Raw genomic sequence first — 23,192 nt, forward strand, 5'->3', positions numbered from 1 at the left:
TAGAGGGGGGTAGCGTGGTTGCAGAATGCACAAGACTAGGGCCCTCAAATTACATTCTTTGAGAGGAAAAACATAACACAGAGCCACAAGCTAAGAATGGTGCTGATAAGGATTATACAAAACGAAAGACTCTTAAATGATAATGCTGCTTATTAACCATGTATGCTGTGATAGGTCAAAGCTGAGGTTAAACAGAAAACATCAATTGAACCATTTCCCTAAATAAAGCTCTAGGGTATAATATTCTGAGCACTTTATTCAATAAAAAATGCTTTTAGTATGGTGCTTTGGTGATTGCGAAGCGTTGTTCTCATCTGTCAACCTAACAGCAGCAAAGTTCAATATGCTAAACAACAGGCTATTCTGATGATTTTCCCGGGGCTCTGGATCTGAACACATCACATCAATATTGCTCTTCAAAATTCTGATAAAGTCAATTGCTTTCATTTTCAAATTTAAAATATGTGTTAATATTCTGCAGATATTTACTATTTGATACTTTTAATTATTCTCTAATTTCTAAACAAGTCAAATTAAGGTTAGCAGTTTTTGTTATAATTTCTCTAACTATTTAGCTATCTTTGAATCGATGAAATTTCCTTGGGTGAAGACTTAAGAAACATCATTTGGCAGGTAATATGCTAAATATGTAAAGTAATATACCTTTAACTTCTAATAAAAGCTCAAAGGTTCCCATACTCAGGAGTAGAAAATACTTCCTTCTCTACATGAAATCGAGCATGGAATAATGAGGATTTCTGGAATACACTTCAATAGAATAAACAATGTATTTCAACCTTTCTATATAAGAAAAAGCAAGGTACTGTTTCCCTCTAAGAAGCAGTTACCAATGCCCTGAATGTATTTGTTTCCAAGCGGCCCAGTTTGGAAAGCTAGTAAGTTGGTAATTTGTACGTCATGTAAATCTTAATGGCACACCTTGTCAGCTGTAGGTTCCCTATCAACATACAAACATTTTTGACATAGCCTGACTCTTCAAGTCACATGGAATGGCTATGAGAGATGTGTCCGCATTGGCTAGCCTGAGGAGATGGAGGGTGCTCCAGTGCACGCCTGGGCCAGAGATGGAGCTCTACCTTCTGCACTTCTTGTTTTACTAAAAACAAAAATTTAATTCATGAAAATTGCCGGTATTAACTAATTCCGATTTTGGGGCTATATCTGTTTTTTGAAAAGAGAAGAGTATCAATGTGACGGAAAAGAAGGAACCTAAGTTTCATTATACAACATCAAGGCAAACGCCTTTTAAACTTTGGGTGTCCTCTTGCCAAGCCACAGGAACTAGTTCCTACTTGAACTTCCGTGGCAGGGTTTTGTGGCCTCTTCTTCCTCTACGTCTGTTTGTCGATAACCACACATTCTCTTCCCTTCTACCGGATGAGCAGCCCTCCACTTCCCCTGTAGCCCGAGATCTAGAGGTCAGCTAATATTTGCTCTGACATGATAAAGGAATGACCACTTGGGTGTAGTTAAGATCCAAAGTATCAGACAGAAACAACTTAAAAGAGGAAAGGGTTACTGCAGCTCCTTCTGTGCGAGGCTGCCTGGCTCCATATTCTTAAGCAGCTCCGTGGAGAAAGCACATGGAGGATGAGGCTCCCTATCTCATGGAGGACTGTAAACAGAGACAGTGAAAGGGACCAGTCACAACCTCCAAAGGCGTAACTCCTAGTGACCCACTTTCGCCAGCTAGGCCCCTACCTCTCAGCTACGGAACACTTCTAAAAGATCCAGCGGGGGACCACATAATATAAGCACATAAGACTGAAAAACAAAAGGTTTCAAAAATAAAAACGTAAGGCTCATGTTCATTTCATAATATAAAATACATGTAGTCCATTTTCTAAAGTCTCCTAAATCTTAACAGATTTAATACCACAGTGTAGAGGAAGGCTAGGCAGTGGGCCAGATAGAACAGAGATATGAAAACAAAATCTAAGTATTCTTTTTTTTTTTTCCTCCCCAGTCCTGGGGCTTGAACTTAGCTCCTGAACACTGTCCTTGGGATTTCCTCAAGGCTAGAGGTCTACCACTTGAGCCACAACACCACTTCCAGCTTTTCTATTATGTGGTACTTAGGAATTGAACCCAGGTCTTTGTGCATGCTAGGCAAGCACTCTACCACTAGGCCAAACTCCCGGGCGCAAACATAAGCATTCTTGTAGTGCAAAATTTTAAACATGGTGAGAGAAGAAATAGTACGGGGACAGTCAATTAAAAGCAACATAACAAAGCACATAAAGCACACATCTGACCTTATCCTGTATTTCAACTGCTATGCCTTGTAGATTGCCTGCTTTTCTGCTGCCTACCGTATCTCTCTTGTATGTTCATTCTAATAACCCTTTGTTTCTCCTATTCTGTATTTATTCATTTTTGATGATCTTTAATTGTACAAAGTGTCAATTCATGAGTACATGGTGTCTTGATCAGTTACCTTCCCCTCCTCCCTTTCTCCTTCCCTGTCTGCCAGTCTGTCTTGTCTATGGAAAAGGTTCCGGTCTCCCATCACCAGCCTTGTAGCCTCTGCTCTTAGGGGACAGTTATACTCACCTTTCATGGAAAAGGAGATGAAAAAAAATGGAGTATGTATTATATAATAGTTGAATATTAGCACAGCCTTATTAACTCTGGGTTTGTTGTTAGTAAAATTCTGATGACATGATATTCTCATGTTATTTCCTATATCACAAGTACTCTACAAAACACGGACAGGTTGGAGCCAAAGCTTTCTCTCTTGAAGGCTTGAAATATGCCAGAGGGTAATACACTGAAAGGAGCGGACCACTCCCAAGCCTTCAGCTAAGAAGCTGGGACACAGCTCTGGGTTTTCACTCCAGAGAACAGCTCTAGAGCTGACGTGAAACACATGGAGACCACACAGTTTGCACTGTGAAAATAACCGGCTGAAACAAGATCCCTTCCACAAGGGGACTGACCTCATCAGGGCTGGATGCCTGGTAGGTCCGGTTCTCATCACTGAAGTCTTGATCAGCTTCAGCAAACTCTGTCTCCTCGGTGACACCAGTCCGAGCCTCATAAACAGGGGTCACGTTGTGACACAGGGCAATGGCTTTCACTGCTTCATGGATTCGACTGCTGACACTTTTTCTAACTTTGGGGGTCGAAGACTGTGTTCTTCTCAGTGGAGCTGAACTAGGGTTGTTACTGCCTGCTGGAGGATACACCTTTAAAGCATAATACCATGTAATTAGAGGTCAGACAAAACAAGGTGGTCAATGCAAGATTAAAATAAGTAGCTAGAGAAAAGAAAACTGCTACAGGTAAAATAAAAGTTAAAGGCAGGACAGAATTTTAAGAATTTCAATACCATAAATAAATTCAACTTGTAATAATTTCTGAACTTAAATGATCTAGTGTGGCTAACAATATCCAGTAACAGCAGTGGGTATTTTCAGAGGAAAACCAGTCATATTTCGAAGTTGTATAGTTTAGGTGAAGCACTCTCACATCTGTGTGAGTGAACTCATACCCTCCGTGGTGACTTTCTGCTACTCCTTTCCTATCTGAGCACCGAGGTGTCAGAGAACATTATCCAATCCTAACAAGACTGAATGTGTCCCCCTGTTAACTCCAGAGACTCCTAACAGGCCTTAGAGTGCAGACTCGGGACAGATGCCATAAGCCCAACCCACGTGTCAGTACTGCCTTGGGAAGGGTCTGTCTGGTGTTCAGCAGTACTGGCTCACATGATGCTCACTCAGAAGAAAAGAGGCTCAGCCACTTTCCTCTTCTGAATCCTGTTGCCTTCACTCACGCTCATGGAAGTCAATTTCATACAAATGCTATTAAAGATGCTGCTTTCTACTACCAAATGTGACTACTGGGGAAATATAATCAGGTTATAAAAGATTTGTGTGAAGCCGGGAGCCAGGCTCACACTTATAATCCTAACCACTCGGTAGGCTGAGATCTGAGGATCACTGTTTGAAACCAGCAGGACAGGAAAGTTGGTGACAGTCTTATCTCAAAATAAACACCAAAAACAAAACAAAACAAAAACAAAAACAAAACAAAACAAAACCCCAAACCATCTGGAAGTGGACCTGTGGCCCAAGAATGCCAGACTTGATCGAAAGCTCAGTAGTAGCACCCTGGCACCTGAGTTCAAGTCCGGGGTCTGGTACAAAAAAGAAAGAAAGAAAAAAATCTGTGCTATATTATAGTGGACCTACTAATGTGCTATTCTAATAATAAATAATACAAATAAGGAATTACATCAATTTCACATTTAAGTACCCTATGATTAGCTAGTAAGACATTTAGTAAAGATGATCTTTAAAATGTTAAGGTATAATATTATATTAGTTGTCTCTATATAATTGTATTTCTTTTTTTGCTTTTAATTTTTTCCTGGTAAAAAATTTACCTGCAGCTATTAAAATTATATCCACAGATAATATAAATTAACTTTAAAAACAGCTATTACCTCTGGGCACTGGTGGCTCACGCCTGGCTCCTCAGGAGGCTGAGATCTGAGGATCTTGGAGCAAAACCAGCCCGGGCACCTAAGTCCAGAGACTCTCATCTCCAATGAACCACCAGAAAACTGGAAGCAGCACTGTGGCTCAAAGTGGCAGAGTACTAGCCTTGAGCTGAAGAGCTCAGGGACAAGGACCAGGCCCAGAGTTCAAGCCCTACAACTGACAAAAACAAACAAAACAAAGCAAAAAACAGCTATTACCTAGTACTATTTCAATCTTGATGGAGATTAAGGGAGACTTTCAGTTTTTTGTTTTTTTTTTCGTACTAACAAATATTTTAAGGCTGGGGATATAAGTCAGTGCTTACCATACCAAATGTGTGAGGCACTAGATATGAACCTTGGCACTACAAAAATATATACATAAATATTCTACATTTATAAAAAACAAAACTCCACGCCTCAATGTATCATGCCCACATGAATGAGATACTCAGTGGTGTCAGTACATATGCACATATGCATATATCTTTATATACGCACAAACATTATGTATAATAAAATGTAAGTGCACATAAAGTATTTTTTAAGATGTTGCCAAAGGAAAAAAAAAGTAGATGCCAGAATGGTAACAATTACAGAAGAGAAAGTTACCAAAAATACATTATTACAACTGAATTCTATACAGGGAAAGTATATTTTAACGTAAGCAACATCAATGTAAGCTGTCATCCCAGGTCTGGGGCTTGGCGGCACTGAGCTGAGGCCAAGGTGACCTATCACACGCTGAGGCTGCATGGGTCTTCACTCAAAGCAGTGGGAATGACCATATAAAAAGCAAACCAGCAAAGCCACCTGAGAAGTAACCATTCCTGACGGATTACAATGATGAAACTTGGCATTTTACATAGGTTTAAAATGCTATTAGCTGAATAGGTTTAATGATTCTAACATAGCTTTAAACTATGGCAGTTTGTTAAAAAGAAGTCAAATAAATGAGGGGGAAAAAACCCCATTCCTTGTCATCAGGACCATGTCAATTATCAACTGGATCTACACACACACACACACACACACACGCACACACACACACACACACACGCACACACGCATGCACGCTCACACACGCACGCACACACACGTAGGAACGTCAGGCCCTAACACTGCTAATGTCAGAAACATGGACAGTTAGGAGTGAATTGCTTGTACAGTATGCCTGTTTGTAAACTTCTGCAGATGGACTATAAGCAGCATCCTAATGTTTAAAGCAAAGCAAATAATTTTTGGTCTTATAATTTTAAATAGCTATTGTCAGGTTGCAATATCTTTTTTAAGCCCTATTGTACATAATGATTATTTACAGGTAAAATGGGATATTTGTGATTTACTTCAAGACAACCTAGTGAGGCAGACTAGTTATAAAGGAGGCAAACTTCCAAGAATCATGCATACTCCAGCATCACTGCTGGATTTGGGTGAAAATTTCACAGTGGTTCATAGTACAGTAGCACAATATCTAATTTTATTATTAAAAAAGAAAAAACCCAGAAGATTTTAGGAAACATACAGATACAGATACAGTATTTTGCTGGAAACCTTCAAACTCCTATTCACTGAATGACCATTCACTGAGCAGACTTCTATGAATAATGTATGTCCACTATGTCTTCTACGATCACACTGGTAACCATCATTCAACTATCAATTGTGACAGGCAGCACTACAGAGGAGACTGCACAGAACACACGGGGCTGAGCTCAACAGCCTCACCACCTTCAGAAGCATGGTCAGGTACCTGGGAGTAGGAATTCAGGACATGGTTCTGGATCTCGTCCATGGTGTCAGTTCCGTAGGAGACGGTGCCCAGGTGTAGCCGCTTAAATACCATCTCATTCTGAGTCAGAGTGCCTGTGACAGAGGCAACACCAACAGTGAATGGGCAGCACAAGCATGCCTGGCTGCTACTTACATGTATGTATTATATGTTTGCAAGGCTGCTTGTCACATCTGCTGCAGGAAGCTGGGCCACTTGCTGGAAGACAGAGAACTCACAGAACATTCTTTGCTATCATACTCCCGTTGATCCTGAAGATGAGAAGTAATCTGCCTAGAACGTCCCCATTCCTCCCGCCACCCCCATCCTGGGGCTTGAATTCTGGGCCTAAGCACTGCCCCTGAGTTTCTTTTGCTGAAGGCTAGCACCCTACCACTTGAACCACAGTACTACTTCTGGCTTTTTATGAGCAGTTTATTGGAGATACGGATCTCATGGACTTTCCTGCCCAAGACAGCGTCCAACAGTGATCCTCAGATGTCAGCCTCTTAGTAGTACAGGCAGGAGCCACTGGTGCCTGGCTCCTTAACAGTCTTTTTGTTTGTTTGTTTATTTATTTATTTATTTATTTTTGCCAGTCCTGGGTTTGAGCTCAGGGCTTGAGCACTGTCCTTGGACTTTCTCAAGGCTAGAGCTCTACCAGTTGAGTCTCAGCACCACTTCTGGCTTTTTTCTAATGTATGTGGTACTGAGGAATCGAACCTGGCCAAACTTCCGGCCCCTTAACAGTCTTTAACAACAGGCCAGCTCTAGTTATGTGAAGAAAGCCTGGGCTTGGCTTAGCAGTTAGCCTTATTATTTGGCACAAATATAAACTTCTGCCTGCTATGAAAAAAAAAAGGCATAAAACAAGAAAACAGCCACTCTATCTTCATAATCACAGCACAGCATATTCTAAGAGAAAGATAATAAGTAGCAGCTAATTAACATCACCTACCTGTTTTAGAAATTGTAGTTTGGAACCCTTAAGAGTTTAGTAGAAGGAACAGATGCTCCAAATGTACCCTTAGTATGCACATGTACCATTTGGAGCAACAGGAAAGTGGTCTATCAAGTAGGAGCCTGTTTCCTCAGGCGAGGTTCTAAAGAAAGAACTCAGGTGACATGCTGTTCCGCAGCTGCTCCTGGGCAGACCAGAGCAATACAAGGACAGCAGGCCAAGCTATCTAACTTGATGTACACACACACATACAGATTCATAGGGGCCACTCACCTTGTTTCACAGGACGACACAGGAACAGTTCATCGCCCTGTGTACATGAGTGTAAGGTGATTGAACTGTGTCTCCCTTTGGAGCTTCTACACTTGTCACAGAGAATACACAGCAAACATCCCACTTACACTGATGTGGTGGTATGTATGGTAAGTGGAGTTTGGCATGAACCAGGGCAGCTTACGACCCTCAGGTTAGGAATAAATTCTGCACCATTTTGAAGTAGGGCTCACATTAATACCACTTGCTTAACTTAGTAACCACTTAACTTATTCATTTTTTTGTCCTAGGGCTTGAATTCAGGGCCAGGGGTGCTGTCTCTCAGCTTTTTGTTTGTTAAAGGACAGGATGTACCACTTGAGTCATGGCTCTACTTCTGGCTTTTTGGTGGTTAACTGGCGGTAAGAAGCCCAAACTGGCTTCAACCCTCAGACTTCAGCCTTCTGAGTAGCTAGGATTACAGGCCTAAGCCACCAGTGCATGACCAGGCAAACAGTTTATTAATATGTGAACCTATCCAAGTAGCACTACCAGGTATGGACTAAGTCTTCAAACACGCAGCCCTTTGGGCGTCACAGCCAGCATCCCACAGCAAGGTCTGCTGCTGGTTACACTCCATGGTTCAAGTTTGAGAGAACTAACAAAGGTATAAAATCCACCTTACTCTTCACCCTCCAGGCACACTGGTGCACACAATTTCTGGTAGTTAGTATGCTTCACTTAGATTTCTTTCCTGCAAAACTGAATACAATGGCAAATGACTTAGGTTCAAAAATGAAAGCCAAACCGAGGGCAGCTTTGTCCTGCCCCAATTACTCCTAAATGTATGTTCAGGATTTCTCAGCATTATTATTATTATTATTATTATTATTATTATTATTATTATTATTATTATTATTATTTTGCTACTCCTGGTCTTGAGCTCAGGGCCTGAGCACTGTCCTTGGACTTTTCTCAAGGCTAGAGATCTACCAGTGGAGCCACAGCACCATTTCCAGCTTTTTTTCTATGTATTGTAGTACCGAGGAATTGAACCTGGGTCTTCGTGCATGCTAGGCAAGCACTCTACCACTAGGCCAAACTCCAAGCCCAACAGCATTACTTTTTGAGAGCTACAAGTATGTTAGAAACACAAGCACATTCCTTTTTTACATTTTCTAATCATTCATAAAACGAAAGGAAATGGACTTTGAGTAAAATAATGTTGTTTTTACCATGAAGGCAAGAAAACAAAAACTTATGACCAAAACAGTGATGCAAAGCAACAAGGCAAAAAGAAAAGAAAAGAAAAAAGATACGGAGGCACAGCCATCAACTGATCACGTCTATCAGCTGACACAAGCATTCCAAACTTAAGAGACCCGCAGCAGCAATGTACAGAGGAGTGCACAGACACGGCAGCCATACCCATGCACAAAATCTGAGTAACCTAACGATGAAGTATTCAAAAGGAATTTATGGCAGAACAACCAGGAGCATCATATAGTATATAATCTAGTTGTCAGAAGAAAACTTCCCATAATTTGCTTTTAGTACATACTTTACATAGAAATAAAACCGAGGTAACATGAGCAAAGAACAAATTTAGCTAGGCCAGGAGTTGGGCCTAGTGGTAGAGTGCTTGCCTAGCACGCATGAAGACCTGTGTCCGATTCCTCAGTACCACATACACAGAAAAAAGCTGGAAGTGGTGGCTCAAGTGGTAGAGCTCTAGCCTTAAGAAAAACCCAAGGACAGTGCTCAGGCCCTGAGCCCAAGCTCAGGAATGGAAAAAACAAACAATCAAAAAGCAAGCTGGGGCCAGGAGTTTGGCGTAGTGGTAGAGTGCTTGCCTAGAATGCATGAAGACCCGGGTTCGATTCCTTGGTACCCCACGTACATAGCAAAAAGCTGGAAATGGTGCTGAGGCTCAAGTGGTAGAGTGCTAGCCTTGAGAAAGTCCAAGGACAGTGCTCAAGCCCTGAGTCCAAGTCCAGGACTGGCCAAAAAAAATAAAAATAAAAAAAAAACCAAGCTGGACACAGTGGCTCATGCTTATAATCTTAGCTACTCAGGAGGCTGAGATCTGAGGATCACAGGTGAATGCCAGCTCGGCACTAAAGTCCATGAGACTGTTATCTCCAATTAATCACCAGAAAACTGAAAGTGGCACTGTGGCTCAAGGGGTAGGGCGGTAGCGTTGAGCTGAATTGCTCAGGGACAGCACCCAGGCCACGGGGCAGGGTGGTGGCCCTGAGCTGAAGAGCTCAAATCCCATGACCGATCAGAAAAAAATAAAAATAAATAAAATTAAAAAAAAAAAAAGGAACAAATCTAGCACGAGGGTACAGAATGTGACATTTCACTGTGATCTTTTGGAAGAAATCTTGTGAGGGATGAATTATTCACCTGAAGTGACACATCCTTATGTGAAGCACAGATTCACACAGGCAGAGCCAGTGCACTGTGACTATGTTTGGGCGCTGAGGATTGTGGGTCTGCTTCCACTCAGTTCCAACTCCCGGCCCTGGGCCTCCCTTCCTCTCCTTTCCTGCTTCTCATCCACTAACCTATGCTGTCAAGGTCAAGGTCATCAATATCTCCTTCGTCCTCACAGATCAGGCTAGGCCTCCATCTAATTAATGCAAGGTAGTTTCAAGTAATCTGAAGAAAAAACAAGAGCCTCTAATCCCCAGGAACATTTTGCCTCCATTAAACTACATATACTGTAGAGCACACTACGTTATTACAAAAATTTATAATCCTATAAAACCTGACTTACGTAACTGTAACCCCTTTGTACATTACCTTTACAATAAAAAATACACTAAATAAACAAGCAGGTTGTAAAGGAAATTATCAAGGAGAAAAAATTCAAATGAAGGAAATGATGAAATTGACCTGGATGTTGGAACTTCTATCCCTGGGTACAGATAAGGTAACAAGAGACAATGGCACGGTGTACTATGAATTCCATGTACTATTTGTCTCATGAAAGGTAGCACAAGGCACACACAAGTCACACACACTGGAGGACATCATAATGTGTCAGGACAAGGACGGAACATGCTGTGCGCTTGCATGGCATCTCTGTGCTGCTCCACACAAGGCAGGCATGGCTAGCTGAAATCTTCCTCTGTGTCTGTAGTTTCTGCTCATCTAGAAACACTATGATACTAGCTTCTTTTTTTTTTTTTTTTAAATTTGAGACAGGGTCTCACGACATAGCCCAGCCTAGATTCAAACTCCCAATCCTCCTGCCTCTGCTATTTATCTCAGTCTCCTGAGTAGCTAGGATTACAGGCGGGAGACCCTGGTGCTCGGCTGGAATGGTATTTGACAATAAAAACGAAACTATGAAGCACTGATACATGTTATCATCTGGATCAACCTTGAAAACATTATGCTAAATGAGAGAAGCCATAAACCTAATAATTGCATTAGTGATTAGGAAGCAGTCACAGAATGTGGAGCTGTGGTTCATGGTAGAGTAGTTGCCTAACAAGTCAGTGGAAGGCCTTCAGTTCAAACCCCAGTACTACAAAAGACGGTTATTTTCTAATGATTTCATGATTTCAACCAGTAAATGAGGTTCTATAGCATTTGTAATTGTAATATGACAGAAATGAACACACCTCATTTAGAATCTATGAGAACTAAGAACTTAAGGACTAGTGGCCAAGGAGCCACCAGATCAAAGAGAAAGATGGGAGGCACCTCCCGTGACAAAGGGTTTACGTGTGATTTCTAACTAAAACAAAACTGTAGTGTTTATGAAATATCAGGTCTTCAGAAGGAGTGGGTGAAGAGGCAAAGAGGAAATGGACGTCTAAGGAAAAAGTCCTACAGGTATCACTCTCAGGGTGGCAATGATGTATCCCCTGGCTGGGGCCCAGTAGAAGGGACAGACACTGGGAAGTAGAAAAGGTGCCTCTACAGATGTTACTAGGCTGTGTTTGGCCTTACTCCAAAACTCCACCAGGCCATAACAAAGGGGCAGGCAGGTGATTTCAAAATGTAAACAAAGGCAATGTGGCTTACAGTTCATAGCATGGCACGGAATACCCCATTTCTGGTAAAGACACTGTGAGGAAGAATAATAGTTGTACATAATGACCAAACATCCTTCGGCTTTACCACATAAGTGCAAACAAAACTATTTAACTAATAAGACTTTTTTTTTTTTTTGCCAAACTTTAAAGGATCTATTGGTCATTTAAAATACTTGACATTTTTCAAGATAGAGTTACATATTATACTCCCAACATATCAGGCTTGCTTGAAAGATTATAATTCTCAGTACTATACCTGTTCAGTTACCAATCTGCTAAGTATTTCAATCAGTCCAAATAACTAAAAATGTTAATTATGCCACTCACATCTAAGTATGCACTTTAGTGAATGACTGTCCCAGTAAGACTGCTCATTTTTGTTGTAACACAATATTCCAGACATTATAATCATACAAGAGCAACTAGAGGTCCTGTTGTACAGAGAATATTAACAAACATTTCTAGATCTTACTTTGAGATCTGCAAGCCTACCTAACACATATACCCTACTTTGCTACCCTTAAAACTAGGAAAATATTACTTCCCTCGTGATGTTGCTAGCCTGTGAAATTCACATATGATTCAAGTCTGAACAATAAGGCATTTGGGGTAAGAAATGCTTTAAAGCAAATGTTGGTCCTAAAAAAACCTGTGGTTTAGTGGGTGCTTTTAGTAATAGCTTTGTTCTATACAAAGACAAAAACTCCCTAACAAAGGAATTAATGTATTGCTTTAATAAGCTGCACTCGAGTTAAGTTTTAAAATTTATGAGTTCTCTGCAGCATTGTTCTTTAAACAATGGCATTGTCAAATGCAACCATGAGAAGATTAAAGTTCTCCCAGCAGATTAAGTACAAATTATCCGTCCTCCTGTTTCAGCATCATTTGTTCATTTATCACGTAATGTCTAGCATTCCTGGTCAGTGTCAATATGCTCTGCATCCTTGCAGCTAACAGATGTCTACTCTTGTCGAATGAATTACTTTATGTTTCACGCACTGCTGGCCACAGATGTGTCACTATAGCAACATCATTAATTTCAGATCTTACCGGAAACATGCACTCCAATCAAACCTAATTATACCACATAGCTTTCTTGTCCACAAGAAGGAAACCATAATGCAATTATCGGGACATTTCATTTTCTATTCGGCTGTGGCAAATGAGAGGACCACTGTGATGGACGCTTCATGTCAAAAAACTTATTGATGAAGCACAAACCCAATTTACAATCATATGAAGGGCCACCTTACTATTCTGCTGGTAATGTAAGGTGCCTTGGACAACAGTTCACTCCGGATCACTTCTACGAGGACTCAGGCCACCTGTTGTTGTTGTTGTTGTTACTATATTATTATTATTATTATTATTATTATATTGTTATTATTTCAGTTGTGGGGCTTGAACTCTGAGCCTAGGCACTGTCCCTGAGCTCTTCAACTCAAGGCTAGCGCTCTACCACTTGAACCACAGTGCCATTTCCTTGGAACCACTTAAACGTGTGAAAACTGCCTGTGTTCCTGGTTTCACTTCTGGTCCTCAGAATGAGAATTCTTCGTGCTGACCGCCGACATCCTCACCTAGAACCTATGCCTAGACTGAGGATGCCAGGTGATGACTAACACCTGACTGGCTTCTGAGGCACATACTCAAAGGCACATAAAGAACAGAATTATTATATTAGGTAGAAAGAAGTAATCATTTGTGGTTTTAGAATGCATTATGCAGCCGTCTACAGTGGGTATTGTCTCAGCTGAACACAAAAGGGACAAGGCAAGACTGTGTGATCATCTCAGATTTCTATTTCCATGTTCGTCTCATGTCCCATTATCTACAGCTGTGGAACAAACTATCTCAGATTTCAAATGGCAGAGAACATTTTGTATTGCTGAGAAGTATTAAGGGATCTTACTGAGGTCATAAGTAATTCAAGGGGACTTAATTCCATGTCTACCTGATGTGAAAAGTCAGCCAATGTGAAACAAGTATGTTTTCATAGAACAAAATGAGGCAATGCTGCTTAGCATTGAGTAGTTTAGTTTCCATCAACCTAGGCTTTGCTCAGTGTGTGGGTTTCATGAGAAGCCATGGTGATGCTACTACCTCTGTGGACCCGTCGGATCCTGGAGAGGCTGGATGCAGACACTTTCTCTGGGAGGAGTAGCAGGGCCTGGCTCTGTGACTAAGTGGTAAATCCAGAGCTCTCAGAGAAAGGCCATAGTCAGAATATCTAAATGTGCATGGGTTGACACACGTTTCACCACGTGATTACTGAAAAAGGTTCTAAATAACATTCCAGTCCAAACAATTTAGAAATCCCACACAGTTTGTCTTTAGAAAAGCAAAGACATACATCGGTTCTTATCAGAATCTACTGTACAGTTTTGTCTAACTCTACTCAAACTTCACTTCCCGAGAGTACTGACGTTCTGCCCAACTACTTGGTTTAAGAAGCACATTCTGCCTTATAAATAGTCGCATGATCCTGGGCAAAAGACTACTTACTCTGCCCTGATGAAACTCAAATATCACAACAAACAAACGAGGAAACTGTACTTAAAGAGAATCCTATTGTTTAAAATGCAAAATAATTAAACATTGTGAGGATGAATACTGTCATTCAATGTTTACTTATAAATGACATTAGACAGAGACACAGAAAGAGAAAGAACTGACAGCTACTCGGGGTTTCTTCAGCTCTCAGCATACACTTGTTTGAAATGAGGATAAAAGAACAGGTAAGCACCACAGTCGAAAGGCTGGGTGCATTGTTCCATCCTATAAGAGGATCCGGGGGTGGCAGCCAGCACCTGATGACAGAATCTGTGCTTGGGGCCCAGATGGCGCACGGGCCATGCCTTCAGAAGGAGCAAAGCTGGGAGCTGGGCTCCCAAGCTCCAGCCCATACCACAGTGGTCTCTCCTTTGACGTACCAGGAGGATCTCAGACCACTGGTGGTAATAGCAGGGCATCACCGATGTCAACAGTGAGCTGAGGTTGGAATTATCAAAGATTTGTAAGGAGGGGCCGGGAGTTTGGCCTAGTGGTTAAAGTGCTTGCCTAGCATGCATGAAGACCCGGGTTCAATTCCTCGGTACCACATACATAGAAAAAAGCTGGAAGTGGTGCTGAAGCTCAAGTGGTAGAGCTCTAGCCTTGAGAAAGTCCAAGGACAATGCTCAGGCCCTGAGCTCAAGCCCAGGACTGGCAAAAAAAAAAAAAAAAAAAAAAAGATTTGTAAGGAACCACCAAAGAACATTGCAATTAAAAATCTACAAATTCTTTCCAAACAAATGAAAATATACAAAATGTCAGGAAATCAATAGAGGTTACAAAATGAAACCAAATGAAAATGATAGACGAACAGAGCCTAACACCTTAATGCACAAGCTTACTGATAAAATGGAGATAGCAGACTCAGAATAGACCCAATACTAGGTCCCAGGCTGATCCACTAGAAGAGAAGTCAGCAATAAGCAGAATGTCAGGGTCTGGCAATAAAGATACAAAACTCCTAGCACAGGCATCTGAGAAGCAGGAAGGATGGTGGCCAAAGGACAAATGTGCTCAGAGAAACGACAGTTCAAAGCCTCCAAATCTGATTTTAAAAAAGGCCAAAATTTATAGCCCAACAACCAAACTAATACAAAATAGGCTCCTGAGCTTTTACTCAGAAGAGCCAAACACAGACACATCACAACTGAACTTTGAAAAGGTAGCAAAAGAGGAGCTCTTGAAGACAGATAGACAGACAGACAGACAGACAGACAGACAGACAAAGTGGTATATTCCCAAAAGGAACAGAGTGACAGTTTTCTCATCTGAACCATGAAGCCAGAGGAAGAGAGCTAAAAAGCAGGAACTGGCAAATCCCACATCTAATACAGGTGAAAAACTACTGCTGACCAATTCATGCAATGACATACATTAAGCACTTCCCTGATGTCTTAGAAAGCCTGGTCTCTAACCACAGTGCAATGCAATTACACTGTTGATAAGTTTTACCCTTTTTTTTTTTTTTGGCCAGTTCTGGGGCTTGAACTCAGAGACTGGCATTGTCCTTGAGCTTTCTCAAGGCTAGCTTTCTACCATTTGAGCCACAGCACTGCTCCCTGCTTTTTCTGGGTATGTGGTACCGAAGAATTGAACCCAGGTTTTCGTGCATGCTAGGTAAATACTCTACCACTAGGCCACGTTCCTGGTCCTTACGTTTTAGCTTTTTATGCTAGTGTACGCTGTTGTTGTACTTCTGTCCTATTTTGTAGGTAGAAACACATTAGATTTTTCTATACAATAGACCTTTGGTAACCATAAGTATGTGGTTGTAAGAAGACTGTTATTGAGAAAAAATTGATTTGGAAGCTTAGAATTCAGTACTGTACTCAAGATGCTTCATTCATTTTTCCCCAATGCTGCTCAACTTCCAGTAAAGACATGGCCTTTTGATAAATCTACATTTTTCACGTTATCACTTAAATTACTCACGTTAACTTTTTTTTTATTTTTTTTGACCAGACCTGGCTTGAGAAAGTGGTGTTGCCATTTCCAGATGCAGTTGTATAAGCAAGTAGTTTTCAGAGACAGAGTTTAGAAAACTGTAAATGTGAACTCAACAATCTATTGTGACACCCACATATATATGTGTCCAAGGGTAACCAGAATATTTTTGATTCAGTATTATCTGGTAAACAAACAAACACTACCTGTTTTGTCTGTCAGTAAGTATACCAGACGTCCCAGTTCCTCCGGTATTGTGCTAGTCCGAACAACAGTACCAGGAATATTCTCATCTTTCATAATCATCCATCCATATGCTGCCTTGCCCATATCCAAGTTTACACGCAGACTGTCAAGGAAAAGCATGGCTATTGTTAGTGCTTCTAACCCATGTAATATAAAAACATATTTTATATGTCTTCTTCAATTTCATGCAAATTAGTAAGTTTGATTTCAGACCTTTTTTGTTGTGGTGTTGGTGGTAGTTGTGGAGCTCAAACTCAGGGCTTAGGTACTGTCACTAAGCTTTTTGTGAGCCACAGCTCCACATCCAGTTTTCTCTTACCTGCCCAGGATGGATTCAAACTGGGATTCTCAGATCTCAGCCTCTTGAATAGCTAGGATTATACTCATGAGCCACCAGCACCTGGCAATTTCAGACTTTTAAGATACTTAAATTTGTGGATATTTAAGTTCACAAATGGTTTTACATCCAATATTTTAAGGTGACAGGAAAGTGAGTAACTCCTCTCTGCATGTGTTAGCATTACCAGAGGAAGTAACAGGCTGTTAAGTTCCCCCTTCAGGCCCAAAGGACTGTGAACTCAAAGGAGAGGAGAACAAAAATATTTAAGGAAATGCAGTATGGGTTATGACAAATACACAAAATGTGTCTTAAGGTTTATCTATTCTAAATGTCTAGTGTGAGTGGAATGTCTATACCCAGGAACAAGTGGGATATGACAGGATCAGTGCAGAGCCATGTCTATGCTTTTTCACTATCCTTAATTTCATCTTTTAAGATGTATGATAACTTAAAACACATGACAGATGGTTCTACCTCACACAACTCTGCAATAATCCCATCTTAAATATGGAATGAAACAGAAGACTTCCAGGAGTCTCTAGCGACATGGCACCCCACACCCAAATTGTATCAAGTGAGCATGATACACCTCTTTCCTATACATAAACTTAAAAAATGTTCCATTCTCTCTAGTTCAATGCTATATAAGAAAAAAAAAAAAGCTGAAGATACCGAGACCATGGAGAGAATCTGCTGATAATCAAATATTTGGGACCGTCTAATATGGTTTAGCCTATTAGTAAGTACACATATAAAAAAACAATCTTTAGAGATTGGTAGCAAGGCCTAGAGGTAGAGTGCTTGCTTCCCATGCATGAGGCCCTGTGTTCAATTCCTCAGTACCATATGCACAGAAAAGCTGGAAGTGGTGCTGTGGCTCAAGTGGTAGAGGAAAGCCCAAGGACTGTGCTCAGACCCTGAGTTCAAGCCCCAGTACTGGCAAACAAACAAAACAATTAAAAAAAATCTTTAGGAATCAGAATCAGTGGAATATATATGCTAAAATATCTATAACTTGTGGTTTATCTGTCTACAAAATTTATATCTTAAAAGCTATATGAACTAAAGCCCTGAAGACAGTGACTTATACCTGTAATGCTAGCTACTTAGGAAGCTGAAATATAAACACTGCAGTGTGAAGCCAGCCTGTGCAGACTCTTATTTACAATTAACTAGCAAAAAGATGGAGGTGAAGGTATAGCTCAAGGGGTAGAGCACCAGGCCAATTCCAATGACATTTTTCACTGAGAAAAAAACAAAACAAAACAAACAAAAAAAACCCCCAAAACAAAAAACTGTAAAATACACCTGGAAGCACAAAGAACCCTGAATAGACAAAGCAGTCCTAAAGAAAAAGAACAATGTTGGAGGTCCCAATACCTCATTATGTATTATATTACAAGGTCATACTAATAAAACTCACCCTGGTATGGAACAAAAACAGATCATGTAGACCAGTGAAGTAAAATGCAAGAACAGAAATAAAACCACAGTTACCTGATTCTTGATAAAGATGGCAAAAACCTACAGTGGAGAAAACATACTCTCCTCCTTTACAAATGGTGCTGAGAAAACTAGATGTCCACATATAGGACTGAAACTAGAGCCCTGTCAACCTGTGCAAAAGTCAAGTTCAAAAGCCGAGTAAAAGCAAGAGGCCTTGGATGTTAGTAGCAATTAAATAAATATCTTCAAGGTCCCCATTCTACCCAAGTATTAGTAATTTATGACTTAATAAAACAATTTCTGTTGTTAGTTATAGGAACATATGATTTTAAGGAATAAGATTTTAAAAATAATTGTTACTGGAACACTTTAGGAACATATAAAACTACAGCTACTAGTAGGAGAAAAAGCATTATTAGGGGGATAAAAATAAATAGAACTATTCCCCACAAAATATAAGCTTAACAGTAAAACCATTAAGTACCATGGCTTCCTTAACTAAGATGATATTCCTACACAGGGTGTAACAGTGTCACATGTCCTAGGAGTCATATAGTATATTCCGATCAAGTATTAATGAAGTAGTCTGCCTCTTAATGGTAAAAGTCTCTAAGATGCTCATTGCAAAACTAAGCTAATGAGTCTCATGATCTTTCCTGCCTGGGCTGGCTTTGAGTCAAGTCTCAGCTAGGATTACAGGTGTGAGCCACTGGTGCAATGCCCTGGTTTTCAAATTCTCCAAAACCTAGACCTCTACTCAACTGGAAAATATCAACGGAGTCATCATCTATGATTCCACAAAACATACATCAAGTGTCACCTTTAAAGGTTTGTGAAATAGGTTAGTGGGGTAATACCCACGAGGGCCCTTTACGTATATCTACTGCTTACTAGCAGTGCCAACCCACCTGTTCCAGGCAAGTAGAAGTTATTTCTGATGACTGAATGAACTATTTATGACCTTTATTGCTAGGGAATAGAAAAATGAATCACCTTAGGTCAGCAGTATGCTCAAGGACATTATTATCAGTGAGAACATTAAGAATCTAGTTTTTGCTGTGGTAAGACATGAGCTAAATTTTAGAATATATGACTGTCTTAATGATAGTTTCCTGACCAAATAGTCTAATCCAGTAGTTACAAAAAGGTCTGAGGAAGTAGCGTGAGCCAAATAAATTTGAAGCGCACAATAGGACCCTACGTAGGCCCCAGGGTGCTGGCTATATTCAAGCTCCAGTCTGCTGCAAATTATATAGCCAGGTGGCAGATGCCATTTTCTGTGAGGTCTTCTCAGGTATTTTGTTCTGTGCTGACATACACAATGGTAGTGGACTGACCAGGCCATTTTCCTAGGTGAACTGCACCTGCATGATAGGGAGAGGACGACACTCTCATCTCCAGAGCTAACACATCCTGCTGACTGGTGGACAGCTGACCTTCCGTGGAACAAAATGCCTTCAACAAAATGCAGAATTAGTGGAGACCAACAAACAGGCCCACTTCCTTGCCTTGCAGGTCGAAAAAACAAACTACATTAATTCTTCTCATCATTCTTTCTAATCTAATTCAGTTTGGTGCTTACATTCTTAGGCAAAGCAATAAGGCAATAGGAAGAAATAAAAGGAGTACCAATAGGAAGTCAAACTACTCCTGTTTGCAGCAGAAAGAATTCCATACCCTAAGTACTCTATCAGGAAGCTTCATATTTGATGAACACTTTCAGCACATACAAGTGCAATGTACAAGACTCAATAACCTAAATGCCGATGGGGAACATGCAGAGATAGACATCAGGGAAATAATCCCACTCAAAACAGTTCAAAAAGAATAAAACACCTAGAAAGACACCAAACCAAGAAAGTGAAAGACCTCTGTAGCATAAAAGTAGAAAACACGGAAGGAATTAAAGAAGACATTAGAAGATGAACAGATTGCCCACCTTTCACAGACTGGCAGAATTAATGTTGTACAAAGGCTGTATTACTGATAATGATCTACAGAGCCATTATAATCCCTATCACAATTCACAGAAATTTTTTTAAAAAATACTAAAATACACATGGAAGCACAAAAAAAACCTCAATAACCAAAATAATCATGAACAAAAAGAACAGTGCTGGATGTATATCCCAATACTTGACTTCAAATTATATTACGAAGCCATAGTACCAAAAACAGCCTGAACAATATACACAATACGACGCCATGTAGGCCCTAGGATGCTGGCTGAACAAAATAAGGCACCTAGACTAATGGGTTAGAATGCAAGACCCAGAAAGAAAATCATGTAACTATAGTTATCTGATTCTTGTCAAGAACAAACAGTGGAAAATGAGACGTTCATATGCAGGTAAAGGAAACTGGTGCATTCTCTCTTGCCCTGTGCAAAAATCAATCCAAAATGAGTAAAAGACCTAAATGTGAGACTTGAGGACTTGTGGGGATGGTTCAAAGAGTAGAGCATCAAAGCATTTGGCCCTGAGTTCAAACCTATCACTGTCATTGTTTACTATGACATGATTACACTAATAATTAATACAGTACCAAATCCATAAATCCAAATATTCAATAAAATAATTCTTTTTGCTAGGGACTGTAATCCTAGCTACTTCAGAAAGCTGAGAGCTGAGGACTGCAGTTTGCAGCTCGTCTGGGCAGGAAAGAACACGTTTCAAAAGTTCAAAAGCATACTTAGCAAATGCTGAAATGTACTGTTATCCTTATTTAATGTCGACTTGCAAGAAGGAAAACACACCTGCTTTGATGCAATGTAAACCTCAATTCACTAAATCAGCATCCAATACTCTTCTCATTTTCCAGTTCTCATCCTTTGTGCTAAATCTGTATAACTGCATTCTCAGTGAAAAAAAAAAAAGTAAAGTATTACACTGAAAGAACAAGAGACACGTTGAAGCTAGTAGAGGTGCTAGGTAAGTCTGTCTAGTATCTGTGCACTTGACTAGGTGTGCTAAATATGAATTTTTCACTGAAAAAACTAGAGTAAGACTGATTTGTACATAGCCCTTTATCTTCCTCATTTTGTAAGCATGTATTTAAAAAGGATACAAAGACTGAAAAGGCATAAATTATGCATATAATATGTATTCATTTGTACAAATAAGCCTATAAACATCTAAAAGATTGTATACAATTTACCTAGATTATGACTTATTTTCTATGTATGTGGTACCAAGGAATCAAATCCAGGTCTTCATGCATGCTAGGCAAGCACTCTACCACTAGGCTAAACTCCTGGCCCCAGAAATTGGATTTAGTAAAAACAGTGCCATGAACTTATTTTCACAACTAATTTTTTCTATTAACTAGATAAAGGGAAAAAAAGGTCTCTTATTATATATTATTTTACTACAGAAAGAGATGACTGAAGAAAGTAAATGAACTATGGTTAAAAACAACAATAATGGAAGCTTTGTAGAAATCAGAAGGAATAAGGTTTTAGAAAGCCATCTGGGAAATATTATAACAGAGCACATAACTGCAAAGAAAAAACTAAAATGAAGATAATAAAAGGAAGAAGTAATCGTGATTTGTCTCCCACCCGCCTACCCCCCCCCCAAAAAAAAAAAAGGAAAAGAAAAGGTAGGGAAATGGCACTCTCCAGAGGTGAGGGCAGGCACACTGCACAGGCAGACACAAGAAGGGTCAGAGAAGGAGGAGTGCACAGCAGGACGTGCAGTGTGTCAGCTGGCATGACCGTGGCTCTTTTCCTCTGCCCAGAACATGTTCCCCACATCTCCTCTGCTGGCCTTCATTATCCAGCTCACAGCTAAACTGTTACCAATGCACAAAAGCCCTTTCTCCTAAGCTCCCAAAGCTTTTCTCCAGCTCAGTGCCCTGTGTTCTCTGAATAGCAGGGCTTAAACAAGGCATAAATACTTCACTGGATCTGTGTGTGCGTTTTCCTTACCCTAGCAGTGCCCACAGCAACAGCTGCTGACTGCTTCCTGACCACTCACCACATGCTACCGGCATTGTTTATGTTTTACGTACAAATAAAAAGTAGTTAAGACTGATCATGAATAATATATTTCAAATCTTATTTCAAACAATAATCAGTAAGATGATTCTTCTGTAAATGATATCTGTGTTACTCAAAGCCCTTTCTTCTTGTCTGGGATATGCAGGATAACACACGACAAGTACTCTGCTGTGTGGACTGTGGGGAGAAGTCTAGGGTCCACAGGCTGCGACAAGCCTCAAGAATAAACAGGAGAGAAAATAAATGTACAAGGCTGAGCAGTGCCTAAGCAGAATGGGAAATAAAAAAAAGATGGGAGTTAAAATATTTTAAGGTTCTTAAATTGCTCAGAAAAAAAGTAAAGACACTGATAACTTTAAACTTAATAAAAGCACAGGTAAAATTTCTAGGAAAACCATCAGAATAGAAATAGAAGATTCAAGATAACAGAAAAAATGTAATTAAAAAGTGAGACACCAAGTACACTGCTGCAACCCCGGTACTCTGGATGCTGAGAGGCTTCTGGGGACCTTTCGTAGGTCTTCACGGAGCACCTGTGGTACTCACAGATGTGCAGGCAGGCCCCAGAGTTTCTCCTGCATACCATGCCATCTGACTCTGGCACTCATGCTTGACGCCAATGGGCCAAAGAGACCCCACCCTAACGGAGCTCAATGGAGGGAAGAAGTGACCAACAGAGAACAGTGACACTTGCATGGCTCACAGACAACTGCAAGACTGCCATTGCTGCTTGGTGGAGGAGGTATTGAGGTGACCTCTTAAGTGACAAGAAGGGACGACGTGCGGGTGCCTAGCATCTAGTCAAGTGAACAGCAGTCCCAGGGTCAGTGACTCAGAAACAACAATGACCCCCATGCACAAGGGCCAAGGCAACACTGTAACTAGTATTTCAAATAAGTCAAGAGGTTTTAATCATTCTCGTGAAACATGTCCATCATATGTTAAAGAATTTCATTTAAAAGTACCATTTCTGTAAACATATAAAAATGGCTAGGCTCTGGTGCCTCATACCTGTAATCATCATTACTCAAGAGGCTGAGATCTGAGGATCGTGGTTCAGAGCCAGCCCAGGCACACTAAAGACTTAAGAGACTCTTTATCTCCAATTAACCACTAGAAA

At 40.4% G+C, this 23,192-nt stretch overlaps 1 protein-coding gene across 1 annotated transcript in view; it reads right to left on the minus strand.

Moving 5' to 3' along the window:
• The window catches only part of Atp9b (ATPase phospholipid transporting 9B), a 144,751-nt gene that overhangs the window by 32,754 nt on the left and 88,805 nt on the right, over positions 1-23,192 (minus strand). Inside the window, exons 13-15 of the mRNA XM_090352949.1 lie at positions 16,247-16,389; positions 6,261-6,373; positions 2,961-3,209 (exon numbers count right to left, since the gene is read on the minus strand). Coding sequence (XP_090209075.1) covers positions 2,961-3,209; positions 6,261-6,373; positions 16,247-16,389 — 505 coding nt within the window. The remainder of the gene's footprint in view (positions 1-2,960; positions 3,210-6,260; positions 6,374-16,246; positions 16,390-23,192) is intronic.

The sequence above is a fragment of the Megascapheus bottae genome, chromosome 19 (genome assembly GCF_031878675.1).
Source record: "Megascapheus bottae isolate mThoBot1 chromosome 19, mThoBot2.hap1, whole genome shotgun sequence".
Classification (NCBI taxonomy): domain Eukaryota; kingdom Metazoa; phylum Chordata; class Mammalia; order Rodentia; family Geomyidae; genus Megascapheus; species Megascapheus bottae.